The sequence below is a fragment of the Palaemon carinicauda genome, chromosome 28 (genome assembly GCF_036898095.1).
Source record: "Palaemon carinicauda isolate YSFRI2023 chromosome 28, ASM3689809v2, whole genome shotgun sequence".
NCBI classification, from domain to species: Eukaryota; Metazoa; Arthropoda; class Malacostraca; order Decapoda; family Palaemonidae; genus Palaemon; species Palaemon carinicauda.
In genome coordinates this window covers 45,800,293-45,816,886 of record NC_090752.1, presented here as the reverse complement: position 1 = coordinate 45,816,886, position 16,594 = coordinate 45,800,293, and the positions used below count along the sequence as shown (strand labels likewise).

Here is a 16,594-nt window from a genome sequence, read left to right as displayed (position 1 = left end):
GGCAGCCGCAGTATCTGCTGAGTGCACAACCGTGGCAGGTTGTAGGTTAACAGGTGCAGTGTCAACCTTCTCAGCACGATACTCCTGCATGAAGGAAGCAAGCTGAGACTGCATATCTGCAGCATAGACCACTAGGGTCTATAAAAGACGGCAACAAACGGAGCTACTGTCCGTTGTGACTGAGGGTCTAAAACAGCTGGTGCGGCAACAGACGGAGTTAATGCCTGTTGCGGAACCACCTTGCCTCTCTCGGAAGGTGTGCAGTCGTCGGATGACTGCAGCGAGTCCGAACTGACCCAGTGGCTACACCTAGGCCGTTGGACTTGCGCGGAAGGGACCGACTTGCATTTAAAAAGCAGCAAGATTGGTCCATGGTTTCTGCGAGAAACCTCTTCCGCAGACGAGGAATAAATGGGCTCTCTCGTCTTTGTGTGGGTGGGGTGATCACGTCGGCAACGTGTGTAGATACACCCGAAACCACGGAGGGAAACGTCTGTTCGTCGATCAAGGCCTGTGGAACCCATAAGTCCTTCGACATTACTTCTCCCCTGAGGCTTGGGAGCTTGTAAGAGGTATCGGACTAGGTGAACAACTGGCACGAACAGACGAACCCTCGAACGCAACACTGTAACACTTTGCGCATATCACTTTATCACTTTTGATTTTCTGTTTGCACTTATTTCACTGAAATCGAAACTTTAACTGATTTCCACCTGAAACACGCAATCCTATCCTTCATTAAAAGGTAGTAATTGCGAAAACAGTATACAATGCAACAGAAAAACATAATTAAAGATAAAGAATTCAGTGGCTGGAAAAGAGACTAAACACTAGATCAAATAAACTACGTTTAAAATCTCTCACCGCATAAAGCCTGGGAACAAGAATAAAACTCTAGAAACGTTTTACCTTCTTCCCCTACAGCAACAAGGGAGAAGAGTAAAAAACGAGAACAACGTTACCCGCTTGAACGAAACGTTTATTCTCCTCTCTCTCCCTCCGTCTCTATCCTTCTCTCTCTTCTCTCTTGACTTAGAACCAAAGAGAAGAGCCCAATTATATATCGTTAAAACATATTATTTGCTAAAGGAAAAAACTGAAAGGTTTCCCAAATAAAAAGTTCCTTTATTTAGAATTTAAACCATTTAGGCTAAGAAAGAATGAACGAAACGCTAGAATCGGTTTACTCTTACTGCAACGTGAAACCGTGAAATACTCTCTCTCTATCGTAACGATAGAGCGCATGTTGAACGTTCTGAACGTCAACAACTGCGGAGACAAAACTAAACGTTAGTTCATCTTTGAAAACAGTACGAGACTATCAAAGAAATTCTTTCAACAACATAAAATTAAAAAGGGGGATAAATTCTTAAAAGGTAAATACGATATGACGGGCTCAAAGTTAATTAACTTCGGTTCCAAGTAAGGACCGCCTACTATTAGGAAAGGTCGCATATAAACAAACATAAAAATTAATTTTTATAAGTTTATAATAAATGGAAAGTTAATCGAAGAGGCCTTAAAGGCGGAGAGATAAAAATAAAAAGATCTATAACTTGTTAAGCAAAATTACCAAAAACCTAAACACACTTCCGTCTAAGGGAAGGGTCGGCCATTTAAAAGTGAAAGAGAGTCCATACTCTCTTCGAGTCCATACTCTCTTCGTCACCAAAATTAAATCTATCCAAAACGAGTTCAAGTTTTGAAATGAAGATAAAACCCCTGCATAGCGAAAGCTCAAAACTGGAATAGTGTACTTCACCAAAACGTTGTGAAAACAAAACCAGTTAGGGACGGCGTATTCAGTAGGTCTTGCCTGTGGCACGACAGAGGGAAAATTGGTTCGTTGTTGACATCGAGTACTTGAGTACCTACTTGACAGATGGCGCTGTTGATATACACCCCCACCTGTATAGCGATCGCTGGCGTATTCCTCCCGAAGACTTTTTCTGTCGGGCAGCAGGGATGCAGCTATATGATCATCGGGTAAGTTTGATATTGAAAAATACATTTTCTAACATTTATATTCTTTTGAAATATGACCTCTAATACAGGGTCTTTAGAACCGGAGTTTAATGAAAAATGGAAAAAAAGCAAATCAGACAATGTCTTGGTTAAGTAAAGTAAAATTTGGAAAGCAAATTGCCTGAAATTACATATAAAAATCATGGTATATATCAGTTTAGTGAGATCTGTGTTACAGAGTCATGGTATGGCAATGAAGCAATATCCAACAGATTTTCTAAATTTTAGAACAAAGCCCTCAGAAAAATATTGGCAGTTAAATGACAGGACAGGATTAAAATGGAAACTATAAGAGAGATTACTTGAGTGCCATATGTGGATGAGATCGTGGTGAAGGGTAGATGGAGATGGTTTGGGCATGCTCTTTGCACTCCTCAAGAGAGATTAGTTCACCAAACTTTTAAAAAGACTCAACTAGGCATTAGAAGAGTTGGAAGACCCAGCCCTAACATGGCTGAGGACTATAAAGTATGGAGGAGGAGATGATGAATGGAGAAGTATTGATTTTAAAGCTCAACATTGAGGCAATAGGTGAAATCTAACAAAGGCCATTTGTGTCAATAGGCATAGGAGATGATGATGAACATATTACAGTGTAATCAAGAAATGAGGAGTTAAAGACATAAAATAAAAGAAAGATGTCTGGTATCAGTTCCAGTATCATATAAATAGATGCTCACCAAAAAGTGAGTTGGACAAGTCCAATCCCTACTGAGGCCTCCAATCATAGCAGTAACTTCTCCAGTAAGTAGTTTAAATTCACAGCACAAGACAGGTTTCGCTCTGCTGCCATGTGAATGCAAGGTGAACCACATTACCACTGTACTAGCTAGGAGGCTAAATAATGTAATTACATCCATAAAAAATATCAACATACATTAAAAAAGTTAAGGTACACCTTACACTTAAAGGAAAATAGATTAAATGAAAACATAATCAAAGAAAAAAATTATGGGCTTCTCATGGAAGTTGTACATTTGTAGGAAACATTCAAGTTTGGTTGCATAATTTGCTTCCTCTTTATCATGGTCTATATTTGTAGAACTCCAGTTAATTTGCTTTTTTACTATATCTTTCTACATTTTGGTCTTCAGCCAGATCATAACTAGACTTATGCTTACCTTCAAAACCTTCCATACTCCTCTTTACAACGAATTCTTATGATTAATCTTTCTCTTTATTCTCTTTCATATAGTGGTCTTCTTTCTCACTGACAGTTCATCAATCTCAATGCACTCCTGGTTCTCATCTCATATACTATACACTTCCATACTTTTCGAGGAACCACAACAAAATGATATGCATGCTACCTATGCAGCTGAATGTTGCTACATTATTGCACAATACAGGAGTAAAACTGACTAAACAGTATGTGAAAAAGTAACGTTAATATTCACAATACAAAGGAGCTATTTGCATGCGAAATATTTTATACAAAACCTATTTATTTTTTCATTTTTAGGCAGCTATATGCATGTGGATATTTGGGGGGGGGGGGGTTCTGCCATCAAGTAGACCTCTTATTTAAAAATTCTAATTTCTTCTGAAGTTGCTCATGTCTAGTACCAGAGCCAGAGCTTCCGATTCATATAATGTACTGTAATTAAGTGGTCCAAACCCCACCAACATCACTTTGATCTCACTGAGCTTCCTTTTGAAAAAAAAGTGAAGAAAAGATTTCCTCATTTTTAGAAAAAAATGGGTCCTCCTTACATCTTTGTCAGGATGGCATATGACATATTACTCCATTTTCATTTTACTAGCCATCTAAAAGTAGAGAATTCTTTCAAAATCTGTGTAATTCAGGATAAAAGGTTGCATATCAAAGATTTACTCAGACACAGGAGTCAAATATTGTTTCAAATAAACAATTATGTGCTTCAAGTCAGCAACTACAGTATGGAAAATTATTCATAAAGGCCTTCGATGAACACCATATCAACTTATCTTAGCAGTAAAAACCATTCTGATAAGATGTGTCTGGATAGTGACAAGGCTAATCATTCTCCAGACCAAGGGAGTAACCAGAAATGCCCTTCTCTTATTATTTCTATGAACCTACCCTGACATTCATATTCCTTCTCTAGAAGCTGGGTTTACTTGAAATACGTAAAATTCTAAAAATTCTCAAAGTTTTCAATTTTCGTGTTTCATTTCCTTCAATAAATACATGCCATTAGTAAAGGAATGGAAAATTCAAGCAGTAAGTGATAAGAAGCCCAGAACCGACATGCCAACAAATGTTGCCTTGGTGGGCAAGAGAAGAAAAAATAAATTCTTAAGTTTCAGGGCTAACGTCAATATAAAGTCAGCTCGAGAAACAGAACAATATGAACATCAGGGGAGGTTGGTAAAAATAATTAACTCAATATCATTTCCATCAGTGAAAGATGGAGATGGGAGGTTGTTAAAAGGAGAGGAGGCAAGGAAAAGATGGGCGGAATATTTTGAAAGTTTACTGAATGTTGAGGATAATAGGGAGGCAGATATAATTGCTGTTGCAGGTGTTGAGGTGCCAGTGATGGAAGATGAGAATGAGAGAGAGATTACAATAGATGAAGTGAGGAGAGCACTAGATGAAACGAAAGTAGGAAAAGCGTCTGGTATGGATGGTGTGAGAGCTGAGATGTTGAAGGAAGGGGGTGTGACTGTACTTGAATGGTTGGTGAGATTGTTTAATACTGTATGTGTTTTGTGTTGTCAATGGTACCAGTAGATTGGGTTTGTGCATGTATTGTACCACTATATAAGGGTAAGGGAGAAGTGCATGAGTGTTGTAATTCAAGAGGTATTAGTTTGTTAAGCGTAGTTGGAAAAGTGTATGGTAGAGTAATGATTAACAGGATCAAGGATAAAACAGAGAATGCAATCTTAGAAATACAGGGTGGTTTTAGAAGAGGTAGGAGTTGTATGAATCAGATTTTTACAGTAAGGCAGATATGCGAGAAATATTTAGCAAAAGGTAAGGAGGTGTATGTTGCGTTTATGGATCTGGAGAAAGCGTATGAGAGAGTTGATAGGGAAGCAATGTGGAATGTGATGAGGGTATATGGAGTTGGTGGAAAGTTGTTGCAAGCAGTGAAAAGTTTCTAAAAAGGTAATAAAGCATGTGTTAGGATAGGAAATGAAGTGAGTGATTGGTTTCCGGTGAGAGTGGGGTTGAGACAGGGATGTGTGATGTCACCGTGGTTGTTTAACTTGTTTGTTGATGGAGTAGTGAGAGAGGTGAATGCTCGAGTGCTTGGACGAGGATTAAAACTGGTAGACGAGAATGACCATGAATGGGAGGTATATCAGTTGTTGTTTGCGGATGATACTGTACTGGTTGCAGACACAGAAGAGAAGCTTGGCCAATTAGTGACAGAATTTGGAAGAGTATGTGAGAGAAGGAAGTTGAGAGTTAATGTGGGTAAGAGTAAGGTTATGAGATGTACGAGAAGGGAAGGTGGTGCAAGGTTGAATGTCATGTTGAATGGAGAGTTACTTGAGGAAGTGGATCAGTGTAAGTACTTGGGGTTTGTTGTTGCAGCAAATGGTGGAGTGGAAGCAGATGTACGTCAGAGAGTGAATGAAGGTTGCAAAGTGTTGGGGGCAGTTAAAGGAGTAGTAAAAAATAGAGGGTTGGGCATGAATGTAAAAAGAGTTCTATATGAGAAAGTGATTGTGCCAACTGTGATGTATGGATCGGAGTCGTGGGGAATGAAAGTGACGGAGAGACAGAAATTGAATGTGTTTGAGATGAAGTGTTTAAGGAGTATGGCTGGTGTATCTCGAGTAAATAGGGTTAGGAACGAAGTGGTGAGAGTGAGAACGGGTGTAAGAAATGAGTTAGCAGCTAGAGTGGATATGAATGTGTTGAGGTGGTTTGGCCATGTTGAGAGAATGGAAAATGGCTGTCTGCTAAAGAAGGTGATGAATGCAAGAGTTGATGGGAGAAGTACAAGAGGAAGGCCAAGGTTTGGGTGGATGGATGGAGTGAAGAAAGCTCTGGGTGATAGGAGGATAGATGTGAGAGAGGCAAGAGAGCGTGCTAGAAATAGGAATGAAAGGTGAGCGATTGTGACGCAGTTCCGGTAGGCCCTGCTGCTGCCTCCGATGCCTTAGATGACCGCGGAGGTAGTAGCAGTAGGGGATTCAGCATTATGAAGCTTCATCTGTGGTGGATAATGTGAGAGGGTGGGCTGTGGCACCCTAGCAGTACCAGCTGAACTCGGTTGAGTCCCTTGTTAGGCTGGAGGAACGTAGAGAGTAGAGGTCCCCCTTTTTTGTTTTGTTTCATTTGTTGATGTCGGCTACCCCCCAAAATTGGGGGAAGTGCCCTGGTATATGTATGTATGTATGCTATAAAAATTCAAGTGCAGTACAGTCAGCCCGTGTTGTACACAAGTTTATACTTCGCGATTTCACTTACACTATATGCGACATAGAGAATGGCAAAACCTATAGAATAAAAAATAAAATATTTGCGATAAAAAATATCGCGATGCGATAATTTCAAATAGCCCACGCTCCTTAGCACTGGGCTTGCTTTACGCCGCTTTCCTTTCTCTCTACCCAGCTCGTCCCAGTTCTCACTGTACACTGTATATCCATTTACTGTAGTAAAAAATTCCAGCTATACAGTACTATATTTGAAATAAACTGAATTTTGTTTAAACTTGTGTTTCACTTAACTGTATCCAATAATAATGCCAGTAATATTCACATTTTAATATCGTATTTGTAAGTAAAAACATTGCGAATTATAATCTTTCCCATTGTTTACTTTTATGCTTCGCAAATCAGCTGATCAAGGTATCTTACCGACGGATATTTAATATTTCCTAAAAGAAACCAATATTATTTGATCTATCATTTTCCAATTTTCCTACTAATTTCAATAAGTTTATTTGAAATACTTCTCTCATATTCCATTTACTGTTGGGTTGAATCGCATATACTGTAGAAGTTAACTGGAGTTTCATTCATATGGCTGATGAGCGATAATTTATATATAGTCTTTAGCTCTGTGGTGCTTGATTGTAAAGCTTAAGAAATTATTTATATCATGTTATAACATAACTATATTCTGGCAGTACTTAGTGGGTTAATTATCTGAGCATAGGCAATGGGCAGTGAGGAGTTAGATTAGGTTAGGAGTTATCCCACCCTAGGGCACTAAGGATATGTAAATTACTGACTGACTCTGTCACCTAACCATTACAATGAGTGGGGTATGACTGTATTATCAAACTACAGTACATCCTATGTTACAGCCAAATTGCCACAATGCATTTTTGCAAAACTTACCTGAGCTGATTTTAGTACATTTTCGATCGAGGCCATAGGCATATTATTACCCTTAGCTTGATCAACTATTTTTCCTAATTTTGAATTTAATCTTGGGTCTGCACTGCCTCCCTCTGAAAGATGATCAAAATATTAGGTTACATAAGTATACTGCATGTACAAATATTTCTTAAATAGTTATAAAAATCTAAGCAGACAATCATTAAAATGACCTTAAATCAGAATAATAAAACCAGTCATATTTTCCCTAGTAGGGTATACTGTACTGTACTGTACTTCATATTAGAGTAGAATTTGAATGCAGTCTCTAAATAACCCTTACCCCAAATAAAAATCAAAACAAGACAAAACCTTACTCAAAATCCTTGGACATTCAAAGGGAAGGTTAAGCTAGGGAAACCTAACCTCATATACTGTAATCAAGAGTTTTGAAGTATGAAAATATGATACAGTATTGGTATACAGTATTATTTATGATGTTCATATAAAAAATGTAAGGTACAGTACAGAGCAGGAAGAAAATGTCTTCACTGCTTAGAGGGGATAACCAACCATACAATAGGTCCTTTCTCCCTAATTTGTACCTCTCGAAACACATCAACGCTCATTGTCAGTAATAAGAACTCCTTTATTTAAATATCTACATAATTCCTAACCTAATTGAAACATTAAATAGAAAAACAAACAAACCTAACCAAACACCAATTCCTTGCTGAAAGAAGCTAGCAAACATAAGCCTAGCAATACAATGAAATCAAAATAAGGACCCATTAAAACTAAAATGGAGAAAAAATGAAATATTAGTGATAAGACTCAATTCAAGTAAAAAATTCAAAGATTCCACTGACAGAGTTGAATGCAGCAATGTTTCAATTCCCTCCAAGAACAGAAACTTGCTTACCATTTTTATCGGTTAAAATTTAGGCAGTTTCAAGTCTTAAACTCAAAACATAACCATTCAACCCATACCAAAATAAACATTTGCTGTGGCTTTTCTATGGCAGATATCAAAATGAAAATTGGTATGAACAAAGTAAATATCTATCTCATAAATTCCTGAAAATTTCATTTAGATATGTGAAGTATTCTACGAGTAATTTACGGCGCTGCCGAAAATCGGTCTGCTGCGGATATCGAAAAATGGCTACTGTGACTTTTCTATGGCAAATCAATATGAAAATTGGTTGCTGCTCTTCACTGATTTCTTAGCTAAAAATCATCACTTACGAACAATAGTGATAGCCAGGGCATGCCTAAAGCCGGTATGAACATGAAGATTGGCAGAAACAAAGCTTATATATATCTAAATAATCCCTTAAAATTTCATTTGAATATTTATTGGTATAAGCGTTATTGACTCAGTTGCCAAAAATATCAGCTGCTCCGCCCATCCTGGCAATAATAATAAAAGGGAATGACTGGGCTATGGGCTGACTGAGCTATGGGTTAGGTGAGATTCATTCACAAAAATTTTGGCATTTCACATTAAGGTCACTCACTTCATTCGTGACAATGGCTCAAGAAAAATACAAATTACTTTTAAAATTATTAATTTGATCCTACCTGAATACAAACCCTCGTCATTTATAAAGGAGTCCTCCTTTGGAGGGATTAGGGCCTCTGTTACAAAAATTATGGTGTCTGTCTGACCCTTGGCCCAAATACTGTATTTGTTAATGCTCGGCTCTTATGAGAGGCAAATAGGATGACGTACAGTCTCATACAAAATAAAAGTATGTGACAAAGTAACAACCCGACAAGTTTGGACTTTTATAAGAACATTTTCAAAAGTATTGGTTAAGACAATATACCTGCCCAAAGTGAAGTAATTATGGCCATACTCCAAAGAGAGGGAGGCTCCAAAGAGAAGAACGAGGAAACCATTCATTCTACCATAATTACAAATAAGAAACTGATGACACGACAAAATGCTAGCTGTCCTGTTGGGGTATAGGTCTTTATATCAACTACTGTTAAGCAGCTACCACAGGACCTAGGAAGAATGCGTCCAAAGACATGTGTGAGCAATCCTTTAAATAATGTGCAGTGAAGGTGGTCTGCCTTTTCTATACACCTGCGCTGAGTTCCTGTGTTATTGAATGGTTCTTGCAGAAGGCCAAGGTTGTAGCAACAATACAGATATCATGAACTTTGAGGGGTCCCAGTAGATGTTTCTCCCAAAGATTTACAGGCTCTCATTATTGTTTCTCATAGCGAGAGTGAGATGGTATTGTTAGTTATTCCTTTCTTGTTTCAACCTATCCTTACAAACAAGTTAGGGATGTCTGGACATCCCTATTATTATGTCCCTTACAGGACATAATAACAAACTATCAGGAACATCAGTTGCTTCCTTAATTGATAAATGGAAAAGGAGTTGAACTGGTTGTCATTAATCGATGAATTTGGGGTTTTAGTTATAAATTCAGGTATAAACAAGAATGGCAGTTCTTTCCACCTCCTCGAGTGTGACACAAAATAAGATAAGCCATGGAGCTCATTCACCCATCTCAAGGAAGCTAGGTCAAGGAGGAAAACCATCTTTAAGATTAGGTCTCTATCTGTCGCTTCACAGGGTACCATCTTTAGGGACCTCAGAACCTTTATCACACTCCAAGGCAGGGGTTTATTTTCACAAGGTGGGCAAGAATGCTTAAAACTTCTAATCAATATCATGAGTTCCCATGAGGAGCAGAGGTTGATTCCCTTCAGTCAAAAGACACAGCTCAAGACAGAGAAATCCTTTCACTGCCGTGGCCGAGAGAGGTTTCTCCTGCTGTAGGAAAACTAAAAAGTCTGCAATCAGAAGAATAGTAGCCTTGAGTAGAGAAATATTCCTTACACAACACCAATCATAGAAAAGTGACCACTTTGCCTCGTAGACCACTGCGGAGGACTTGCGGAGATATCCTGAAAATTGCTTCGCAGTCAGTCTCTAAAGGCCTCTCTTTCAGAGGAGACACTGGATGACTTCTAACCATGAAGAGATAGGCAGTGGGCTACTTTGTGAAACTTTTTCATGTGAGGTTGTTGTAGATCTGGTCGATATGGAAGTTCTCTTGGGACTTCTACAAGATGATCTAAAAGGTCCAGGTACCACTCCAATTGACGCCATTATGTCGCAACTAACGTTTTCTTAAGTTTTGCAACATTCTTATTTTATTCAAAACCTGGTGAAGCAGGCAGAACAGAGGAAAAGCATAGACATCCGTTCTGTCCCAAGGGTGTTGGAATTAGTCTTCCAGTACTGCACCTGGGTCTGGGACAGGAGAGCAATACACTTGACAGTTTGTGGTTCATGTGTGTGGCATACATGTCTATTATTGGGGAACCCATAAAGTCAGCAGATCCCTTGCCACTTGAGGATTCAAAGGCTATTCGGAGTCAACTATAGTCCCTAGTAGCTCAGATTGCCTGCTATTACATTTCTCTTCCTTGGGATGAAACGGGCGGAGTTTGACAGCATTCACTTGAGCCCAGTATTGCATATCTACTGCCAATTAACAGAAGAGCCTAGATTATGGTTGGGTTGTTACTCCTCAACACTACCAAGTAAGTGGAGTAACACTAAGTATGCCGCTTTTAGTTCTAGATCATTTATGTGGAATGACCTGTCTTCCAGTGACCACATTCCTGAAACAGGCTCCTGCTGAAGATGGGATCCCCATCTTTGGCAAGAGGCATCTGAAAACAGTAGGAAGTCTGGAGGGAGAACCTGTAGAGTGGTACCAGCTAACAGGTTCATCACCTTGATCCACCAGGAGAGGAGTAACTTTACACATCTCAAGGGATTTTCAAGTGTCGATGGGGAGTCTGATGCCTAGAACCACTGACTTTTCAAAGCTCACTGAACTGAGCGTAAATGCATTCTCCCGAAGGATACCAACTTTTCTAGAGAGGTGAGGTGTTTGAGATGTTTCAGCCAAAGAAGGGACTAAAGGAAATCTTTCTCAAGGAAAGGAGCTGCAATCTGTCTCAGTCACTGGGCTCTGTCTGTAGATGGAAATACTCTGGCTCAGACAACATCTACGTCCATGCCCAAATACCATACACGACACTGTGGGACGAGACTTGACTTCTCAAAATCTAATAGTATTCCCAGATCACAGCAAAACTTGAGAAAGAGCTCTCTGGGCATATAAGCCAAGACCTTGATTCTGCCAGTACCAGCCAGTTGTCCAGGTAACAAAGGAGTCAGATTCTCATGGCATGTGCCCATGAAAAAATCAGAGTGAACAGTTGGGTAAAGACCTGTGGGGCTATCGACAGACCGAAGCACAGCACCTTGAACTGACAAGTCCTTCCACAGAATAAGAGGCAAAGATACTTCCTTGATCATGGGTGGACTGGGAATCATTCTTTCTGGTGGCCTGAATTACTGTGCTGGGAGTTTCCATATTGAACCGGGTATGAAAAACAAACTGGGTCAAGCCGGACAGGTCTATGACAGGTCTCCAACCTTCTGTCAGTTTTTCCACCAAGAAGAGGTTGCTGAATAAACCTGGGAACCTGTCTAGGACTTCTTTGATTGCCTTCTTCTCCAGCAATTGGCTCACTTCCTTCTCTAAGAGGTGTTTCTCTGATACCATTGAACATAGCGATGGGATCGTCGGAATCTGTTTCAGATGAGGACGACAGATTGTGAATGGGATGCAATACTCTGAAAGAAGGACTTCTACCATCCAGGGATCTACCCCAAAGAACTGCCACCTTATTCAAAGACCTGTGGGGCTATCGACAGACCGAAGCACAGCACCTTGAACTGACAAGTCCTTCCACAGAATAAGAAGCAAAGATACTTCCTTGATCCTGGGTGTACTGGGAATCATTCTTTCTGGTGGTCTGAATTACTGTGCTGGGAGTTTCCATATTGAACCAGGTATGAAAAACAAACTGGGTCAAGCCAGACAGGTCTATGACAGATCTCCAACCTTCTGTCAATTTTTTCACCAAGAAGAGGTTGCTGAATAAACCTGGGAACCTGTCTAGGAATTCTTTGATTGCCTTCTTCTCCAGTAATTGGGTCACTTCCTTCTCTAAGAGGTGTTTCTCTGATACCATTGAATATAGCGATGGGATTGTCAGAATCTGTTTCAGATGAGAACGACAGATCGTTGCAGGCATTGCCCCACAGGTGGTCAGTTGGGGAACCTTCCACCTTTAACGGGCACCTAGACGTCCTAGGCTCTTACAGACTAAGGGATGACCTCTCCATCAAAACGAAGACAAGGATTCTGCTTGTCTTAGTAATGGTGAATGTGGTCTGGTTCTGTATGAGTGGTGATGGTTGAGGCATAGCTGGGTAAGGTAAGAATTGTGTTGCAGCAGCTCTTTGGAAAAGAGAACCACTGGCTGGACTCCTCACACTTTTCTACTGTGGAAGCTACCTCTGCAGGTGAGAAATGACAGGTGGTCAATCACACTGGAGTTCCTAAGAGCAAACATATTTCTATGTGTCATGTGTCGACACTTTGAAATGACATCATCTCTCTTTTAAAAACACAGTTTCCCCAAATAAAATCTGTCTGGTGAAGGAAAAATTCCAAGGCTTTTGCTCCTGAACATACAAGTTCCTCATACTGTTTCTGAGTGTCAGGATCTGAAAGGTTTTCCAAGACAGCACGGTAAGATACTGATTCTGACCAATGGTCTACCTAGGAGCAAGGTTGAAACACCTATATGGATGCAACTTCCAAATTCTGAAACTCTTGGGTAGAAGTGATTGTGGACAAATGGTTCAGTCTGTCACTAGAAGTGTCCAGTGTAAGATTAGCTACATCTTGATCGATATGCAAAGGTCTAAAATGTGCTCCTGTATACACAATGAACTTTCTCTAACGAGATACAGCTGGAGAAGGTAATCTGGATAACCTGCTCATTCATAGTGAATTTTCTGTCTGAAATTTTCTTAAGTAACTGCGTGGTATCTCTAGCTTGATTTGATGGGGGTATGTCAAACTTTTGATGTATGCTTTGGAGTTCTAGAAAGAAACTATTAATTACGCAGCGTCTCTTCGTTATCTGCACACGAGGAGGTTCTCTAACACCGTCGATACGCCTAATAAGGCTCATAATTTTCAAGAAATGTGAGGCTACTCCAGGGCCTGAGGTTGAGACTTCTAAAGAGGCAACATTCAGCACCTCTGTGGATTCTGCTTCATACACCTGTTCTAGTGAGTCCTCTATCATTATCAAAGAAGAAGCAGGAACAGGAGATCTGGACCTAGTTCTGGATCCTGACAGAGCTGGTTCTTTTTTAGGAAATTATCCAGGAATTCTTTACTCTTTCCGAAATATGTTTTTTTTTTCTTATCTAGTCTGATGTGTATGTAGAAGCTAATGATGGCGATTGAATGTAATTCGATGTACTAGGATCAGGCCAGACTAGGTAATAATAAGGTACTGGCAACAAGGATTTTGCCTTCTTTCTAGCTTAGGCATAGTAATAAGTTTAATTCTGTGGTCTGTTCTCATACGTGTGATAATCAGGACTTCTGCGCGATCCCACCAGATTCTATTTGTCTCTGGGGTGGGGGGGGGGTGAACTCAGCCTCTAAGACTCATGAGCTGGTTGGTCACAATAAGACGTCAGAGGGGCAACTCTAGGAAAAGGAGGATAAGGTTCAGCAATCATTTTCTAATGCATCGGTCTAGCCTCTAAAACCGAGGATTCATTAACATCTGCTGGTTTTGATCTGTGAATAACCATGGAACGATTGTCTACATTCCTTGAAGATGGCAAAGATCTAGTAGCTGGGGAATTATTATTATGGTGCATGATCGCATGTGTTTTAGGAATGCTTGTAATGGCAGAAGTGTGTTCACTTTGAAGAATGTGCATTATTGGTGGCCTACTCAGATAGGGCAGCAACAGTAGAACGTGAATTGGTAGCGGTGCATTCAGATGGTGCACCAATAGGAGGACGTTTAGAGATAGTGACATGTTCAGGTAGTGAACAAACACTGGGGTGAGTGGCCCATTCCTGTGTTTTCACTGGTGAAATTTCTTCAGTTTCCTTATGGAAAAGCGTATTTGGGGATTGTTTGTGGAACTGTGGATCCAGCGATAGAGTACTACTAGTGCTTGGTTGGTAGGATCATACATTTTGTTCCATAAAACCAAACGTTTTCTAAGGGGACCTGCAAAACACTACAAGACTCCTCTCTTAGAATATTTTCTTGGAGAATAATGGATAACTCTTTCCCTTTGAGAGGAGAACTTAATTGTAGGGCCCTATGGGGTAACAGGAGGACCTGACTTACTATGTGGTCTGGATGGTTAATAATATGATTCCTCCAAAATCCTGGGAGGTGTACAAGGGGGTGTACAGCATACCGTCGTAGTACGCTTTGGTGTACGCTGTGAAGACACTTGTAAAGATTTAACTGGAAAAACTCCTTGGACCATAGAGAAGAAGTCTCCTTGATCACATAAATCTGAAAAGAAAAGTTGGGCAACCAAGCTCAACAACTCATTAGGGGAGATGGAGATCTATTAGGAATCCCAAACTATGGTGAAATAAGTGGTACCTGTATTGATGCATTATTCTCTGCCACGTTAAATGCAGATTCCAAAGGGTCATGATCATTAGTAGTTTTTTACACTTCATTGAGAAGTATAGGAAATAAAACATCTAAGAATTCATCTTGAAACATATGGTCGCTATCCTTTATTACCAGTGTCTCTGGACACTCCGATAACAAATGATCAGAAAATGGAAGTTCAGGACTAGAAAAAGGTTTCCACTTCTTGCTCCACTTTGAGAAAGAAGCAGAAAAGGGGGAACTATACTTCTCTCATCGGGAAGGTACCCACTACCTGCAAAAATCACAAGTGGGATTAATTTCGCATCTCTTTGTTGTGCACCCAGGATACACACGACATGGAACAACCTCCACATGACACATAAAGGTACCACAAGGGAGACTTTCCAGGCCGAGGTAAGTTCTCATGCATGCTTAATTAGCACTCATCACTGTAAAGACAAAACTCACAAAGCATGGAAGAGATCAGAAACAGATGGCTGAACGTCTAAACAACCAAGAGCAAAGTACTGTAGTAACAAAGCTGCAAGCTCCCACGCACCCAGCACCCAATGCGGGTGAGAACATGATTCAACCATACAACGTTGCCAGACACATGATATTTTTTCAATTTGGTTGTAACAAAACAATTACAAAGCTAACTCATATACAGTAAATGAGGATTTATACTTGCGTAGGAAAAACTAATATTTTCTTGCTTATAAAAGAATATACACAGGAAGTTAAAATAAAAGAAAAAGGATTTCAATACTGCTCATACCTTTGAACTACCATTACAGCCTTTGTAAACTTATGAGCATCCATAATAATAAAATTGCTTGAAAAACTATTCCAAAGTCTTAAAGTACTATACAGTACTATAAATGAGGACAAATACTTCCTAGTACTTTACTTTACAATACTGTCCAGTATGACGTCAAAGCATATGAATAAAATGTAGATGTTGATATTCTACAAAATAGGTAGTTCACACAGCTTTCAATTACACAAGCTAAAAATTCATTGCTGATATACTGTAAAGTGAATTCTTACCTTAAAAGATTTCTTTGCTATGGAATATTTTTAGATGTGATGCATTTTGCATTAGTAAAGTGAAGTGTACTTTAGCCTATAAATTCTGTTTTATTACAATGAGATGTGGGATATTCAGGTGCAGAATATTCTATAGGACCTTTACTACTAATCGGAAGCCAGATCTTTAAAATACAGTATTTGATAAGAAGACTGTTTACTGTATAAATATGACTGCTCTTGAAAATAGTTTAAAGCTCTCAATTTATTACAACCAATTTTTTGGGCTCAAGCCATGTCGTCCGGATGGAAGCTTCCTATAGACAGCTTTCTAAGGGATATTTGGCTACAGTGATACACCCAGAGAATTGACCATAGGTCTCCAGAATTCTAACTCCTGGAGAGAGTATCCTTAAAATTTTTCTTAAGGATATCGCATAATATCAGGGGACGTATATCTTGATACGACACATGGCAATCTTCACCCCGAATAGCGTTTTCGCTCTGAGGGGGAAGAGTGGCGAAATTGAAGGGGGGCCGTTATCAAGGTTACCCTTCCTCCCCTATTATTACAGGGCTCCAAGATGGCGCGCATTCCTATTTCAGTAGCGCTTTCGCACGGTGTTTCTCCCTGCTTATCTAGTGTTCTAGATCGCTATTTTTGAGGATTTATTATGCATTCTCCAGCATCTTCTACCTCTGGAAAGTTGGGTATTTAATCTTT

The 16,594-nt window shown here is 39.6% G+C and overlaps 1 protein-coding gene across 4 annotated transcripts in view; it reads right to left on the bottom strand.

Annotated features, from left to right (window-relative positions):
- Positions 1-16,594, bottom strand: part of LOC137622013 (probable transcriptional regulatory protein Cthe_2075) — a 192,992-nt gene that overhangs the window by 27,462 nt on the left and 148,936 nt on the right. For all 4 annotated transcript variants that reach the window (XM_068352495.1, XM_068352496.1, XM_068352497.1 and 1 more), the window contains one exon: positions 7,315-7,427. In XM_068352495.1, coding sequence (XP_068208596.1) covers positions 7,315-7,427 — 113 coding nt within the window. The remainder of the gene's footprint in view (positions 1-7,314; positions 7,428-16,594) is intronic.